A 17,489-nucleotide genomic window follows, 5' to 3' on the forward strand; every position below is an offset into this window, starting at 1 on the left:
CCTTTTTGTGTTTGTTTTCAACAATTTTTTTATGAGAATTCACTTTATTAAGTTTTGTCTGTTTTTTTATTGTTATACTATAATACAATAAATTGTTTGTGTTTTTTTTTTGGTTTCCAATGAATCAAATGATATTCGTAGTCCATATTCGATTTGCATTTGGGGTCATATTCAACGCGTTGATTAAAATTCCGTTCTTTTTCTCCAGCCATTTTCTCGTGTATGCCTCTTTTTTATTTGGTTCGCGATTGAAAAAAACCAATTCGTTTTCGTCGTTGTCGTGATTTGGTGCATTTAAAATTGAAAAACAAAAAAAAAGAAATCTTTCAAAAAAAACTATATAAAACAACAATTTTATCGATTCATAAATAATTTATGTAATTGATGGAATTTTTCGTTTGTTTATTCGTCCGCGGGTATTGTGGTTTGCGCATCGTGCGTGCTTCATGGATATTTGTTTTTGTCTGTGTCAGAAATCAAAATAAAAGAAATGAGAAAGAAAGAGATTTTTGTTTTCATTACATTGGCTACTTATTTTTTCAAAAAAAAGTGTATAAAATAACTGTAAACATGCACCACAGTTATCGATTTGTGACAAAAGCCACACACATACATGTAACGTAAAAGTACGCACAAAAATGTTAAACATCAATAAATTGTATGTAAAATGATCAATTTAAAATGCCCAAAACGTTGATATTCATAATGAGTTTCGTTTATCAATATCGAGGGGCTCCATCGTTTAATGAATTTTGTTTGGAGTCGGCCTGTAATGCGTGTGTGGACATGGTTATGAAACGAAAATCTAGGAAAATCATTTTTCAAGAGTTATATCTGATTGGTCGTTAATAGCTGGCTATTAGAATGTGATTTAAATTTTTCCTCCGGTCTCTGCACATAAGGAAAACCATAATTGAAATTGTGGCTCTGATGATATGTTTAAGGTGTAAGAGAACCATCGTGGCCATTATGAACCTTCATTCACCGATTCATTCTGCATTTTGTTATTTAATGCATTGAAAGGCCAGCGGTTGCGATTGCTACTGATAGTTTGTGTATTTTTTTTATATTTTCTTTACAATATTTCAGTCACATACATAATTCATAGTGTTCGCGGTGCACAGCAGTAGCAGCAGCAGCGGCAGCTGAAGAATGAGGAGAAGAAAAAAAATAATAGCAAAACGACAACGATGTGGCATACATGCGTTGATCGCGGGAGCGAGAGAAAAGATTTATTAATTTTAAATAAACCATAAAATTTTCTATGATCGTCGAGAGATCAAGATCATACATGGTGGCCTGAATCCAATTTAAAATACCAAGAATATCATGTTGCATGCAATACAGCTGCTGAGAGTGCCTTACCAAAACAGCATACTGCAGTGAAATGTATTTGTCTTTCAAACACACATAACATTTCCCCAACCGATTTGCCTTCAATTTCGGTGGCTTATAAAATCGTTTACGTCTTTGTCGCAGTAGCATAGATATATGGAATTTTTATGGAAAAATGCTAGACAAGATGTAGAGAAAGAGAAAGAGAGAGCGGGCAAAAAAAATTCTTGTAACAAACGACCACAATAATCACTTAGGTGTTTTCCATTTGGTCGGTTGTGTTGCGTCTTTTCCACATATTAGATCCAATTCCATGTGCGGAACATATTTCTTCTACGGTATTCTCTCTCTCCGCGCGCGTGTGTGTGTGTGTATTATTTTGCGCGTTGGACTCTCTGGCTTGTAATTGTAATCGATGATTGCAATCTGACCGAACTAAATGCACAACAAAGCGGTCGACAACATCTTTCTCGCTCTCGTTTCGATTCTGTAGAGTGAAGTGGCCACGCGCAGCTGCTACCTATTTCTTTGCCACGACAATCATATTCAAATTCGCATGATTGCACAAACAACAGAAAATATGCGGCGAAAGAGAGCGAGAGAAATTTGTTAAGAATTTATATAGATGCATTGAAGACGCGCGAGATGGAGGCATCTCACAGTTTTGTTAGACCGTAACGTGCGGTAATATCACATTTCGCCAGCCAACAATATTTGTTTTTGTTGTTTTGCATGACTTTTTATTGTTTTGTGAATTCGATGTAGAGACTCTTCGACACGATACGATACGATTTAATGAATCAGTAAAAATTTCCATTAACAGCAATCAATGCATCGTCAATTTCATTGATCTGATCATTGTCGTGTGTAGTTTATATAAATTGTTGCCCCCTTTATTTCTCACCGTTTACTATATTCATTCGGAAATCGAACTGATTGAAATTCGAATCGAAAAAGAAATAGATGTGTGTGTGTGTGTATGGTGAAATGAAGCAATTCCAAAGCCAAGATCGTTCGCATACCGTAGTGCTCGGTAAATAAAACGGTAGTCAGTCACAATTTATTGAAAATGTGCATTTAAATAATTTAGAAAATGGCAATTAAGCTCTGCCAATGAATAGAAAAGAAATATTGTATATCTGGGATAGTCAATGATCTCATTGACGATCTTAAAACGCTATTTATTGTATGGAGACACGCTCACAATATTATACTGTAAATTGGACATTAATTACCCATTCAATGTGTTTGAAACAATTGTTAGCAGCAACAACACTCATTTATATATATTCTCTATAAGCTCGGCTGCTCTCAATTTTGTTGTACCGAGATTGAAACAGTGGATATGTGCGTTGTGCTAGTCATATTGAAATTGTCATGTAAATCACTAGTCAATTATTCGACAATTTTTTTTCTTCTCTTTCATTTTAAGAAGTAAAATGATCATCGAGAGAAATCGAAACAATCAGCGATTTCTCATCGCAAATTCTTAGATAAACTTTGACTTTTCGAGGCGCACACACACACATGTATGAAATAGCGAATGGGTGGCAATGTCTCACATTTAAAAGAAAGAAACAATGAACGCCGTTGTCATCGTCGATCAGTGCCAAATCAATGGTGGCGGCGGCGGTGGTAGTGTGCGGTACGGTCTGTCTATTTCACTCGATTGCGCCATTAAAACGAAATGCAAAAAATCTGTTTCACATATTCATTCGACGTTTAACAGAATTCATTGTCTGTTTTAATTTTCGACATTCGTTGCAAAAATGAACAGCGATTTTATCGATTCTCATGATTGTTTTTGATGACTCACACACACTCAATCTACATTTTGGAACAAAGAGAAAAGAAGAGCGAGATAGGAAGAATATTCTGTTTTTCCCATCTGACAAAGTTCTCATTCGGCTCTTCGTAGAAGAGATTTTTTGTTCTCCAATTTATTTGAATGTTCTTTTTTAATCGAATGCTTACTTTCGTCGCCTTTATTTACGTTTATTGGTGTTTTACTCGATCGAATGGCGTACACGCGGACACATTCCGTTTTCAAAAAAAAAAAAAAAATCAACCGACGCAAAACAGACTGAAGAACACGGAAAATTCTAATTTTGCTAATAAGCAATTCCATTGTTAATTTCAAATTCATGGCTTTTGATTCGATTCGATTTTTCGTTTTTAAGTTGAAATTGTCGATAGAAAATCTACAATGTGAAAGCAAATCGCATGCAATCCAACCATCATCATCGCTCGTTCGCTCTCTTGTTCTCTGCGTCTTTGTCTCTTGTGAAGTGAACATAAACTAAGATCGTTCGCGCTTGAGCACGAAATGCAGTGTGAAAGCAATAACAAATGGAAAAACGGGCGGACAAGACGAAAAAAGATCGGAATAAATTCCTAATGACAAGAGAGGCATTCAAGTAATTCACTCATGTGCAATTGAGAGAAGCAAACACACACACAACGAAACGAAAAAAAAAAATTCAAATAGAAATGATTTTAATTACCATTAGTTCAGTGCATGTTTATGCATTGCACGTGTCTTTATGCAATGTCGTTCCTGTTTTTCCCTCCTGTGCACTCTCCCATTTTGCCATGATGTTTGATTACGAAAGCGTTAGACATTGTTGTGAGCGTAAAGTTTTTCTTTTTATTATTTTATGCTTCTTTTATTCTTTGAATTTTTTGTTGTTGTTGTTTTATTTGTGCTTGTGTCACTGCCCTTTTTCTCTCATTTTCAAGCTATTTTCCGTTTCTTTTCCGTGTGTGTGAGAATGAAGCGTTTTGTTATGCTTTTTTTTTTCTTTTTTTTTTAAGGTGAATTTGCATTTTATTTTGGTTTACGATTTGTTTACGGTTGATTCTTCATATTGTTTTATATATACTTGTGTGTGTGTGTCTATGTGTGTGTGTGGCTCTCATTCACTCGCTTTTTCTTGTTTTTGCATTAAAATAAGATGGATGTTGTGCTCCCACGTGCTAAATTACCAGCATCACGATTTTGTGACAAATCTCTTGATGATTTCATCCAGCCATGCTTGTACTCGTTCATTTTGCTTTTGTTTATTTGCGGTGATTCCACGTAATAATAATAATCCATTGCCGAGTCATTCATCAATCCGTTATCGCCATCATCAGGATTTGTAGCAAAGTCGTCGAGCAAGAATTGCGATTTCTTTTGATGTTGTTGATGTTTTTCATTTAACACTGAATGTGATTTGGTGCCTTCAATCAATTTGCCATTTGGCTGCAAACGATCGAGCATACGATTCATTGTTGGCGGCAATGTATGTAAGTTTTTATCTTGAATGCCATTTAGTTTGACAATGACCTCCTCGGATGGCGTATAAACCGCATTAAATGTCCCGGTTGATGCCAATAAGCTTCGTTTCCGTCGTTGCGCTTTTTTTTTCGTTATCGAAACAAACGACAAAATTGCGTGCAGATTTAAATGAATATTAATTGATTGACCTTCGATTCGATTGTTGTTTTTGTTTTTTTTTTAAATAAAATAAATCGAATTTCGCAACATAAATGCAAATAAAAAAGTAATCGAATAAACGAGAAAAATGCGAATAAAAGAAACGGAAAAAAAGTATCAAAAGAAGAAAAATTACCTTTTGGTTTAATCGAGCGACGTCCTCGCATTGGTACGAATACATCGTCATAATCTTCTGCTTTGCGACCTCGCATTGGAATAAATGGATCGTCATAAGCGATGCTATTCGTTGGCCATCTTCTGCCTCTCATCGGAATGAATGGATCGTCCCAAGGTTGAGATTTGGCACGTTTACCACCGTCTTTTGGACGCCGTCTGCCACGCATCGGCACAAATGGATCATCCCAAGCGTTTGCATTTTTATCCGCACGTCGGCCACGCATCGGAAAGAATGGATCGTCCCATGCTTGTGTTTCGGCACGTCGACCGCGCATTGGATAAAAAGGATCGTCATAAGTTTGAGCTTTTGATTGCCGTCTACCGCGCTGTGGTATGAATGGATCATCCATTATATCAGACCCTGACAATAATGCTTTTCAATTGAGCAAACAAATACCAGCAACAAAAGATAATAAGTGATACAAATACACAAAAAAGTTTGGCAAACAAATGAGGAACAAGCATAAAACAATCCCATTCCAAAATTAAAAGTACAAGATCACATAGACCACAACGAATATACAAATATGGATGGGAAGATAGAAGGGGAAAAGAGATACATACGATTAATAACTGTTCTTATGTGCCGATGTGAATGTGTTTTGCGCGCTTTTTGTGTCACAACTAGAACAAATCTACTGACATTTATCTTTCAACGTCAAATTACCTACACCAATATTATATTTGCTTTTTTTTTCGTTTTGGTAAATCGAAACTATAATTGCACGGGAATTGTAAAACGATTTTCGAAGTTGAATAAAGAAAAAAACAATAAGAAATGCACACGAAATAGTTGTCTATGGACACTACGTGAGGGTCGATAAAAATCAGACAGAAAATGAAAGAAAAGAAAATTGTATGTTATACCCAAATGGCGTGGATTAGCGTCATCGCTGCGAACCAAGACATAGTGTGGTGTAGGTTCATCGGCTGTGATTCCACGATCACGACGTCCAGGCGGTTTTGTAATTTGTGCACCTCTTATGTTGAGTGGCAAACTGAGCTGCTTCGATTTCCAATCTAAGTAATTAGTTGGTAGTGTTATTTCAGCCATGCGCGGGATTTGTTTGAGAAAATCATTCTGCACTTGAATGTTGTTCAATCTGTTGAGAGAGAGAGAGAAAGAAAGAAAACGAATTGATTCCAAAAACAGCACGTAAAACATCGACAACCATTCACTATGGCCAAAATAATCAAATGTTCGATTAACATTAACGGGACATGACAATCGATTTCTTTTTCGCATTTCAAACGAAAACAAGAAAAAAGCATTTATTATTATTGTATTCAATCAAGTTTAACCTTTGCACGACTGCCGCTATTCATCAAAATCACTCGACAAAAAGCCATTAGTCATTGCGAAAAGTGATTGATATTTTTACACAAATGATTAGCACAGGCACAAGAAGACTTGTGGCTTTTTTGCGTTCGATGCAAATGAGTTTCGAGACTCAATTGTTGGACTTAAAAGTAGCAAATTTTTATTGTTTTTTTTTTTTTTTGTTCGTCTTGGACTTTCAATTGGTGCTTGTGTGCATTCGAATTGCATCCCGCTGATTAAGTTCAAGATATGTGTTGGCCTTTGTTTTCCATCACCATCACTCAGTTTTGTTCCAATTTTTACACCAAATTGCAAGTCAACATTTAATTATATCGTCGACGTCATATTTGTGATCAATCACTCGCCAAGTGGAAGATCGACATGAACAACAAAAAAAAACTGCATACACAGCTGCGAAATAAACACACCACATGCAGCCTCTCATGTTTTTTTTTTCGTCTATTCTCCATTTTGCGGATAGAGCGAGAGCGAGAAGGAGAATGTGTGTATGTCTATCAATCGAATATTGCCTTCCTCTGGTTCAATCGAATATTGCAAGGGTTTGCACAAGTATCATTTATTAATTGAAGTGTCGAGTGAAAAACCTAGATGCATGAAGACATACTGAAATGCTCTATAAACAGATCACAAGTTAATTGAAAGAAAAATTGACGGAATATAAACGACGAGTCATTATCAAGAGCGTGCGCCCGAGTTGAAGAGATATTATTGCATTCAGTCAGGCCAATCGCATTGCATTGATTCATGCGAAGGAGACCGAGTGAAGTAGTGTACGCGCGCTGTTCAAAACGGTTTTCAATGTAAAAAGACATTTCGATCAATTGAGAACACGGGAGCTGATTCATACACCCAATAAATTGATTCATTTAATAATTTTTCATAAGACTTTCCAACCATGAGCCCGCGGAGAAACGTTTCTTTTGCCAGCACTGTACGCGTCGAATAATTGAAGATGCCATCAATAAAACGTCATGAAAACAAACAAGTCATAAAACGCAGCACGAATCACTTTTTGAAAACGGTTGTTGTTTTTTCATCATCGTCGTCGTTGTCGCTTTGTTTTGTTTTCGTTCAGTGTTTAATTCATTTTTCAAAACAAATTGTCATTTCTTTTGAATATTTCGAAAGTTTCTCAATGTGCCGACACACAAAAAACGAAATTGATGATAATTCTTCCTCTCTTCTGCGTAAACACAGTATTGAGAGTTCAATGCGAAACAAATGAAATGATTAATATGCTTCGCTTATTGGCCATTATTACTTTCGATTAAATGCGCCACAAAATGAGCGCATATTTGTCATTCATGTTGTCTCTGTATTCATAAAAAACATTCAATAGATGAATATTATGTATATGAGTATGCGGCTGAAAGTATCTTTCACATGTGAACCAAAATGTTCATCGTCATCATATTTTCAATTATTCTGGAAGCAATCAACATTTCTATTTAAATGCGTGTCTTTTAAAAGAAATAACAATGACACATAAGTTGTTCAATTACTCATTGTGCGTTAGAAAAAGCCGTACAGGCAGGAAACGAGAGACACTTTTCAGCGAACGTTTCATGTACTTGGTACGCGAACGGTCGGTCAATGTATTTAGATTGTTTGAACGCAACTAAATTACGCATTTTAAACGAACTGCATAACTCTTTTTCATAAATGTCTTTACATGACTTGAAATAAATATGAAAACAAACAAGCTGCAAACAATGCCAATTGATTAATTTATAACAGGGAGCTGTCAGTTTTTAGTTATGGAAATTACGTTTTCCCTATTCAATCTAATGATCATTGCTGTGGTCATTTACATTTTGATTATTATTATTATGTTCAATGATTAAATGGGTGTGTGTGTGTGTGTGTGTGTTGCTTGTGCAATGCAAAATTTACGTTTTGCCTCCCGCGTCGTAATACAATCAGAATCACCATTCTTCACACGTTCTTACATAAAAGTCCATATGTGTTACATAAAAACATGCTCTCATGAATTTAGTGAAACACAAAAAAACCATCGAAAAAAAGAAGCAAATATTTTCATCGTCTTCCGTATTGTTTTACCTCTCGTCATACATGCAATTTTGATATGCAGGACCGCAGAAATAAAGCCGTAGAAAATTTATTGGTTTCTTGGCATCGTTGTCATTGTCCTCAGGCATAGTAATTGTACCACTATTCAAAATTGGTCCAGTTTCTGTGCTTCCATCGCTGTTGATGTGGCTGCCACTGCCGCCGTCATTGCTTCGACGAAACCTGCTAGTCTCATAATGTTTGTTCGCTGCAAGCTACAAATTATATCGTTTTAAATCGTACGAGTAATATGGTTGGTGCGTGTTGTGAGCGAGAGTGTCGGTTTAATGTTGTACACAAAAAAAAATGAGAAGAGAAAAGAATGCGATTGTTTGATCTCTTGATTTAATGATAACGTTTTTCAGAAGGCAACTAATCTATGGCAAACAAGAAAAAAAAACTCTGCACAAAAGCGCACATTTACATATTGATGTTTTGTGAGGCGTTCGCTATATCGATCATTTGTATAAATCGATTCGAAAGAACAGATGAAGCAATTGCATGCATGACTTTTTTTTACCTCGAGGGTTGATTGCTGATTATTATTCCCCGTTAATCGATCACTGTAATTTTTGTCAAATGCGGCATTTTGATGGGCACGAACCGATTGAAATAAAAACACCAACAATATTATGACTGATTGGCACGCCTGCATTATTCAATTTGTGATGGCCTTGATCGGAAGAAAAATGAACAAAAACCAAAAAAACACCGCACTACTTCAACAGTTCGAAATGTTACAACAACAAAAAGCAACGTTAAAGTCACCAATCGCCAATGAAATCGCACAATGTTCTCACACACTCAAATTGTCACTTGGGTGGTCATATTCGCTTATAATTTTGAATTTTCTCTGTGAATTATTCGAACAACGCCGTTTCATTCTCAACAGTGCACTAAGAACAATAATACCATCACATTTGGCTTTTATACCTTTTTGATGACTGACGAAAAAATTCCATTTTTTGTATTTTTATTTTAAATCCTTTGGGGACTTCAATCGATTTGGATCATTTTTCTCTATATTTCTACACCGAGATGCTTTTTCATTCACTCACTCACTCTCGCACAACAAATGACACATTTCAATTTCACAAAACAATACACAATTATATGCAATGGTATCAAATCACTCGCACATAAAATTGGTGTGTCAACTGAGAAAAAGAATATGTTGAGCACGTTTGTTGAATGTAATACGAAATGAATCTGATGGAATTTGTTTTTTCTATGAATAGTCCGCCTTTTTGCGATAGAATTTCACATTTAAAAAAATATACATGATGGATTTCCGTTTTATTTGTAATTGAAAGGAATGAAATCGCAACTGAGTTGAATTGAAAAAGCACGTATTTTGTGCGACAAGATGACGTAAGTCATTTGAAGGTCTTTGAAATATTGGACTAATATTAAAATTGCTTCAGGCGATTCGAATTCAATAATTTCTCCAGAGACAGTAATCTTTGGTGGACTTGTGATTTGGTTATGGTCTGCCCCTTCTCAATTCCGGCAACAAATTTTCCATCGAATTAGAAATTGTGTATCAGAACGGTCGCAGCGAATGCAACGATTCATCATAAAAAAAGACAGTCACCGAAAAGAGCATAAATAGACAAATAGAATGAAAGAAGTAATAAGCATGAAGTATGGTGACATAAGAAATACCATTTAGCCACTCGATCGGCCCACTCAAACATCTTTTGGTCGCATGAAGTAAAATGTGTGCATGCGCCATAGTACTAACATGAGATATGTTCAATTAAATTCTGGTTCACCTACCTTAAAACCGAGTCGTGAGCACTTTTTTCTCTCGCATTCTGGATCGAGTTGATCATAGAGTTCAACATTATGGTTTTTACATGGCGCACATTAAATCACTACCATCCACATTTACATTCACCACGACGATGACAACAACAAAAACAGCAGCAGCAGCTTCAATACATTTTTACGTGTGATTCAATCTAATTGCTTTTACAATATTAAAAACAAAATTGGTAGCTGGAAACGTCAGTGTGCTGGAAGCTATAAAATTTGCTTCATAATTTATAGGTGGACCAATAAAATTCATCCCAGCCACTGATCGTTTATTTTATTTTTTATTGCGTAATTTCAAGATTCGCGTGTGTAACGTGAATGAATTGATTGTGGCGGACAAAAGTCTAGTAAAACATATCGTCTGTCGTTTTGTATACATCACATCTCAAGATGTTGTTTTGAAACAAAAAGCAGAAAAACACATAAATTTTAATTTCAATTCAAGTCAACTTTTCCATACGGTTGTTTGAGTGAATGCCCCGAAGCGATTCATAAATATTGAAAAATCAGATCAAGATCGCGTACATTTATTTACCTTCAATGTAATCCATCTTGGATTATACACAGACTTGGTGTAATAAGTGTACGTGAAACAGAAATTGCGTCGCGTCTTCTAAATTTTCTATAGACACATGAAGGATTTGGTCGTATGAGTACTTTTATGTTGATTTTAAGTTTATTTCATTAACGTTGCAAATTAAAAAAAAAAAACGAAACAAATAACATACTAATTGCCCATCTTTTTTCTCTTTTCTTTATCTCTATTTACAGCGTGAAATAAACGAAGTTCTTGAGCAGCGGAAATTAAGCGGAGCAGCTGCATCGCCGTCAAGTCTTCATGATTCGAATGATATCATTAGAAATAAAGCAGCGAATAGCATTGATTATCGTTCTAATGGCATTGATGCTGCCTTAAAACATGACAGTTTGCGAGAGGCCCATTGCCGTTTAAATGCAAAAATCATTAGAAATGTGAACAGTTTGAATGCGCCGCTCAGTCCGAATCATGGGTCAAACATTCGAAAAACCAACGAATGGGCCGATTCAATACTCAAGGATTTGGACACATTGATATTGTCGAATCAACGATATACGGCTAGTTTGGGTAATTCGATCACAACATCAAATCCGACATCCAATGTCACCGCTGCCGAACCACCGAAATCGCCTCACAAACGAAGTACAATCATTAATGTGGTATTGCGAAAAACAACACCGTCAACATCGCCAACCTCACCGACCGCACCAACAGCGTTCGCATCAACGCCAACCAACAATCTAAACAAGAATCAAACCGCGATCATCAACACGGCTGCAACAACAACGAAAGACAATAATAAAATTCCAAAACCGGAAAAACATGTAAGTGGCTTTGCCTTCTCGCTTCTTTTTTTTTCTCTCGCACTTTCGTGCATTTTGCGTGTGTTTATTTATTGAATTTTCTCTATTTGTTTGACCATATTCTCGGTTTGTTATCTCTCGTCATTTGTTTTTCGTCATCTTGCTGCAAATCCCTTTGATCGTCACCTCTATCACCTTTTTTTTCACGTGTGACATCACCAATTTTAGCAAGCCAACACTGCTTTTTTGTGTGTGTGCCGAGAAGAGAAAAAAAGGCGACTTTCCATTGCGCACCGGAACCATACAAAATAACATTAGAACTCATTTATAATTACATGGCACACGAAAGATGAACGTTGATAAACACAATCATTATGATTTTATTGCAGTTGTTGATATTATTGTTTCACTCGGTGTACTGTTAATTTCACAACAGCCATTGTTTTCACTTTATTTAGTATGTTGCACACATTTATATCGCCATTGTATCGTTTTTTTCCATCGTTTTTTTTTTTTTGTTTTGTTTTGTTGCATATTTGAACATATGCGCGTTTCAAATATAATTAAGTTCATGCACGATTCCGTGTGTGAGCCATAGTCGATTAATATTTTTATTGTCTCCGTTGCGAGAGATGCAAAAGAAAGAGTCTTCATTTATTTCCATGAATGAAACCATTTTGCTATATTTTAGTGTGCATATTTCTGTTATGTTTCGCACTAGCATATATAAAGGCTATTATTAAGCTCATTAAATTTGCTATTTCATAAGGCTTATTTTCTCTCTTCGCTATGTCTCTTGTCATTCACTTCGCATTCATGTTAAATAATATCTTCTATTAAATGTGATTATTATTGCATTGAGTGTGATTCCCTTAAATTGCAAGAAGCCAATATCTATTGTCGTGTCGACAATAAACCGAACCGATTTTCGTGTGCGCTTTGACAAGCTATGCGTAATATTATCATCATTTTAAATTGATATTTTTCTCTCTCTCTTCTTTCTATCCTCTCATTCATTTCATTTCATTCAGCATTCATTTTCAATTCCTTGGGATATCGGAGCGATATTCCCTAATGAGCGATAATTACGATACTCTCTGGCAAATCAATTGCAATGCGATTCTTTTTTTTTATGTTTCCATTTGAATGCTATCATTGATTTTTCACATTTTTTCCCCATTAATTTCGTTGGGAATGCCTTAAGCTTGACTTAATTGACTTAAGCCTGAGATTCATTTCGAGTGAAGCTAGAAACAAAACAAGCACTAAATGGATTTGTCATGAGCTATGGCTTTGTTTGAGTCAGTTCTCTATAAATTTTCGAATTGAATTGTGAGAAGCAAAAAAAAATGCGGAGAATCTCCATAAAATCATTGCATTCGTAAAATCGCGATCAATTACTTGCAAATTAGAATAATTTTAATGATTCACTTGAAAATGCCACGAATGTAATTTCACATTTACAATTTGTTGTTGTTTTTCACGCTTAAAATCGGAGGTCGAATGCCGACAATTAAATATGTTTGTGAATAAGTGTTGAAAATAGTTCAACTTTTGTTCAATGCTCGTTTTGTATAGCTTTGCAAAATTGAAGCAATTACGATGAGTAATCAAAATCACAAAAACTTTCTCCTCAATTTGCATTTTACCAACTTTTTGAAAATGTAATTAACTCTGTTTTGTGCACTTTAAACTTTGTGCACAATGGGGGAACGGCAGTGAAAAAAAACGAGGCAAAGATGAGATGAAAGACATTAACACAAAGTGGTCTTAAAAATTATGTGAGTGTTGCCCTTAAAGTTATCTATATAGATATAATTCATGTGCTGGTATTGAGCTCGTGCAAACATTTCAACACTCGGACCAATTTCTGTTTTTATTTTCCAATCAACACTTTTCGCTACTCGTTACCAATTGCAGTCCGGCAATTTGTTATGGCGTCGTCGTCGTCATCGTCATCTCTTGTTTTTTATTCGTAATTTTACTGTTGCCATTGAGGTGTTGTTTCCGATTAACATTTGGCATTTTCAAATCGTACAAATTTGAAACACTGTATTTGCTTTAGCAAATAATAAATTTCTTGGTGATTTTGATTTCCTTTGCATAAGCAACAAAACAGCAGCAGCAGCAGCAGCACCAACCATTGTATAAATTGTGCGATTTCTAAATAACACAAAAATCCATTATTTTACTAGTTGGTGCCAAGTTGAAATTGAGTTACATGCGGTGTGCAATTCTGGGCTGTTTAAATGTCGCTTTAATTTTACCACACAGCTGGACCCATTTGCGGTATTGTATAGATTTGTATGTGCGATTCAATAGAATACGTCCGTGCAATGCAATCGAAGCGATCGGGTCGGTCAGTCAGCTAGTGAACAGCTGAAGCTAAAACGCCCAAAGATAAAGCTAAATATGAACGAAACGAGCGAAAAAAAAAGTATAACCGATCTCGATGTGTGTACAAAATATCGTTTAGTTCATGTCAGCCACAACAAATTCCAAGAGAGCGAGAGAGGGAGAGGCTCTATAACACGTACTCTATCTACTGGTAATCGGCATCATGTTCACTTGCGTAATCACCATTGGATTACATGAAATTCGGATTGTATTCATACGGTGTGTGTCGGTCATTCGTGTCATTTAAAGTTCGTGAGTTTTTATTCACTCGCTCTTTTGCTTCTTTTCACCCGAAATGTGTATATGTGTTTTTTCTAATGCGAAATCAAATTGCATCGCAAACAAAAGAACAAAAGAACATATCGAATTGTGTTGTGAAAAGTCGAGGAGGGGCCAAAGACAAAGCGAAAACAATAAGTTTTTGGACATGTTTTGCTTGTTTAAAAAAAAAATTCGAACATCGAAATGTCCGTTCCGATTCGATCGTTTTGGAAAGAATATGACATTTGCGCGCTTATTTCAAGCGGTGCAGCACGTTTCAAATCACATTATTATTATTTTTTTGTGCAAATTCGATACAAAACTGGATGGTTTTTTCTGTATTTGCTCATATATATACTTTTTTTAATCATAATTGCAGTGGTCACGCTGAAAGCGTTTACAAATCGTTCGCATGAAATCACGTCCACCACCACGACAGAATTATTCTACGGTTGAACGATCCCGGGCTACAAATGCAAAAATATTGAGAATTATTAAGACGTGATATATTTAAACGTGACTATCGACTTTTTTTATCTCCTTCTTCTTTGGCTTTTGCTGCGATTGCTACATTGTCCATGATATATTTCATATTTTGCAATGTCTCGATTGGAAAATCGCATATTTTACCGAAACAAACAAGAAGTCGATTTGAATTCGTTTGCGAGAGCAAGTGACTTCATTTGCATGGGCAAACAAGTTCACAATTTTAATTGCGCTTCAGAATTGAATAAAAATTAATTCAATTAAAAGTCGATGGTTGAGATTTGTAGCCATGCATCACTTGTTGTAGCTTTACACCCTGAAGAGATAATAGAGCTGATTGATTTATTGCATCAACCAGATGCGTCATTAAAACACAATCCATTTGATTCGTGTAAATATTATAAAAAAATTAATCCGAAAAGATTAATTAATGCCATTTATATAAAAATGTCTTGCGGATGGCGTGTGTGTGTGTGACAGCAAAAAAGGGAATGACACGGAGTTCAATTGAACTCTCTTGAATTAAATGAAAATAAAAAGAATCACATGTTTATCTTAGCGCATTTGATCGTCTATCAGCGTCTCTTCCTATGTCATCTCTTTCCTCTCTTTCTCTTTCTCCGCTCTCTCGCCCGTTCTGTGCTTATAATAATTGGTTTGTATTCCAAACAGAATTCAATTGATATTATGTGATATGTAATAGTCGTTGGGTGAGTCTTTTTTTCCTGCTCTTTGTACGCATTGCATATAAATGCGAACAAAAGGCGCGCAAGGAGGAGAGTGCATATATTGAAATTGAATAGGCTCATATTTTATCTATTTATACTCTTGATTTCTTCATAAAGATATTGGTTTGACACATACACACCCAACTCTCTGTTTCATTCTTTCTCTCTGGCCCGTGAAGATTGTGAGACTCCTTTATCGTTCGCTCTTTTGTGGCAGCATTTTGCAAAACGTGAATGCTGTACATTTTGTCTTTACTCAAAATCTATGCGATGCGAAACAAAGAAAAATACGAACCAGAGGAGGTAAAAGATGGTTTAACTCGTCAAGGTGTTTGTTGCGTATGTTCGTAATTCATAAATGTGGTGCGGGAGTAAGAGATAGATCGAGAAAATGAGGAAGATGGAGAGAGAGAGAGAGAAACGAAAAAATTCCGTGATCCTTTGTTGAATTAACATAAAATTGATTGCGATTATTCAATCTGCTTGGGTTAAATGCAAGGAAACACAAACAACATGTAAACGTTTTACAATAACAAAAAAATAATACAATGATTCGATGTCTTGTCTAAGGTTAAACGAATATATATTCAAAACAGCGAAATTGTTGGCGAAACCTTGAGAAAAAACTCACTACAGAAAGGATTAAACTTATGAAATATGGGATATTTAAATGTGTGCAAGAACATTTTGAAGGATTTTTGTTACGTTCTTTAGAAACGATGATTCGACAGTCGATATGTTGTATTTTCTTTAACCTGGAATAATAATCTCGAAAGACGTCTCTATTCATTGTTTGATTCAACATTCGATTATGACCAAAAAAAACCGAACCAAGTAATAATAATCCGCCTTGTGAATCGCTTCTATCCGGGCACAGCATCAGAAATCGCAATGCTCATTGCAAATGAATTTATGAAATATAAGCAGAAAACAGCTTGAGTTACCGTTCAATAGAGGCATTTGTGTGCATTACGAGTGAACAAAACAATGGGCGATTGTAATCAGAGAGTACTATTGAAAGGACCACCGACGTACACAGAGACATATACACAATCACATATATACATTTTGAGCGAATCGCACCAAACCCATGAAAAGAAATTAAAAGTCATTATTGCTGTTTTGCACATACTGCTAAGTGTAATAGAGTTGAAATTACATTGGATATACGATTATATACAGTATAATATTGAGTATGCGTTTAATTGTCATTGCTTCGGCGAATTACAACACCGTTTCGCAAGTTGTAATTGTTATGTTTTCAACGAAACGAACAGCAAAATCCTTTGCTAATCTTTACAATCATTCAAATGAGCGGGGAACGATTAACACACCGAGATCGATGAAAATATGAAGGAAAAAAAGCGAGGGAAACGCATGAGAAAGAGAGAACAATCTGCATATCACAAGCCATTTTCTGTTTTCCATCACCGGCTCATTTGCATAAACATAACAATAACAACGACATGCTCCTTAGTTGGGTGGTCAGCTCGAATCGAACATACGACATCGTGTCCGAGCCATGGATGGAATGCAAACGCAACCTTTTAAATGCAAATCAACTGTGACATTTAATCGATCGCACCGTAATTTATCATCTATTGAGGGATACCAAATTCAATTGGCTTCTGAAATTTTGCTTTTGATAAATGGACTATAAATAAAAAATGCTTCAATAAACTCGATCTCCGAAAGAATTCTGGATTTTGTTTCTCTCTGGTGTGCGTGTGTTCGAAATCGCGGTCGAATTGGATTTTTCATTAACCTCATACACGGCGAAAGGAGCGGGAGAAAAAAAAAGTGGATTGGCTCCAAAAATATGTTTCAATCATGTAGTATATCATTCGATGCCTTCAAGTATTTCCATCTAAACATAAATATAATTTATTTCATAAAGTTGATGTTGTACGGGAAGAAAAAACGAATACTCGTGCGTTTACTTTATGACAGATCGAAATCAATAATTTAATTTAAAACGAGTTTTCTTTTCCCTTGAATTCTCTCTCTCTCTCTCTCTCTATCTCTGCCGTTTGTTTTCGTTTTACCAATTTTGTCG

General features: G+C 35.7%; 2 protein-coding genes across 4 annotated transcripts in view; one reads left to right on the forward strand and one right to left on the reverse strand.

Annotated features, from left to right (window-relative positions):
• LOC116349380 (rho GTPase-activating protein 7) overlaps positions 1 to 17,489 on the forward strand; it is a 111,749-nt gene that overhangs the window by 64,983 nt on the left and 29,277 nt on the right. The window contains exon 4 of the mRNA XM_031780781.1: positions 10,992 to 11,582. Coding sequence (XP_031636641.1) covers positions 10,992 to 11,582 — 591 coding nt within the window. The remainder of the gene's footprint in view (positions 1 to 10,991; positions 11,583 to 17,489) is intronic.
• On the reverse strand, positions 63 to 9,286 carry LOC116349381. Of its 3 annotated transcripts, XM_031780786.1 has the most exons (6): positions 8,923 to 9,286; positions 8,394 to 8,617; positions 5,858 to 6,093; positions 4,950 to 5,363; positions 4,321 to 4,734; positions 63 to 464 (listed from the first exon to the last, which is right to left on the reverse strand). In XM_031780786.1, exons 1-6 carry the CDS (start codon positions 9,055 to 9,057, stop codon positions 445 to 447), a joined length of 1,443 nt encoding a protein of 480 aa, XP_031636646.1. In that variant the 5' UTR covers positions 9,058 to 9,286; the 3' UTR covers positions 63 to 444. The 3 variants fall into 3 exon arrangements, with proteins under 3 accessions (XP_031636646.1, XP_031636645.1, XP_031636644.1); XM_031780785.1 differs by lacking the exon at positions 63 to 464 and having other exon boundaries at positions 3,840 to 4,734; positions 4,950 to 5,351; XM_031780784.1 differs by lacking the exon at positions 63 to 464 and having other exon boundaries at positions 3,840 to 4,734.

The sequence above is a fragment of the Contarinia nasturtii genome, unplaced genomic scaffold, assembly GCF_009176525.2.
Source record: "Contarinia nasturtii isolate CC-2019 unplaced genomic scaffold, AAFC_CNas_1.1 Cnas_scaffold_2861, whole genome shotgun sequence".
Taxonomy (NCBI): domain Eukaryota; kingdom Metazoa; phylum Arthropoda; class Insecta; order Diptera; family Cecidomyiidae; genus Contarinia; species Contarinia nasturtii.

Excerpts from the sequence above, each read along its gene's own strand:
- LOC116349381 (XM_031780784.1), bottom strand. The coding sequence starts at position 9,057 with ATGCAGGCGTGCCAATCAGTCATAATATTGTTGGTGTTTTTATTTCAA. Across the intron at positions 8,618-8,922 it reads ATCAGCAATCAACCCTCGAG|CTTGCAGCGAACAAACATTA; the intron begins GTAAAAAAAAGT and ends TATAATTTGTAG. Across the intron at positions 6,094-8,393 it reads AATTGCATGTATGACGAGAG|ATTGAACAACATTCAAGTGC; the intron begins GTAAAACAATAC and ends CTCTCTCAACAG.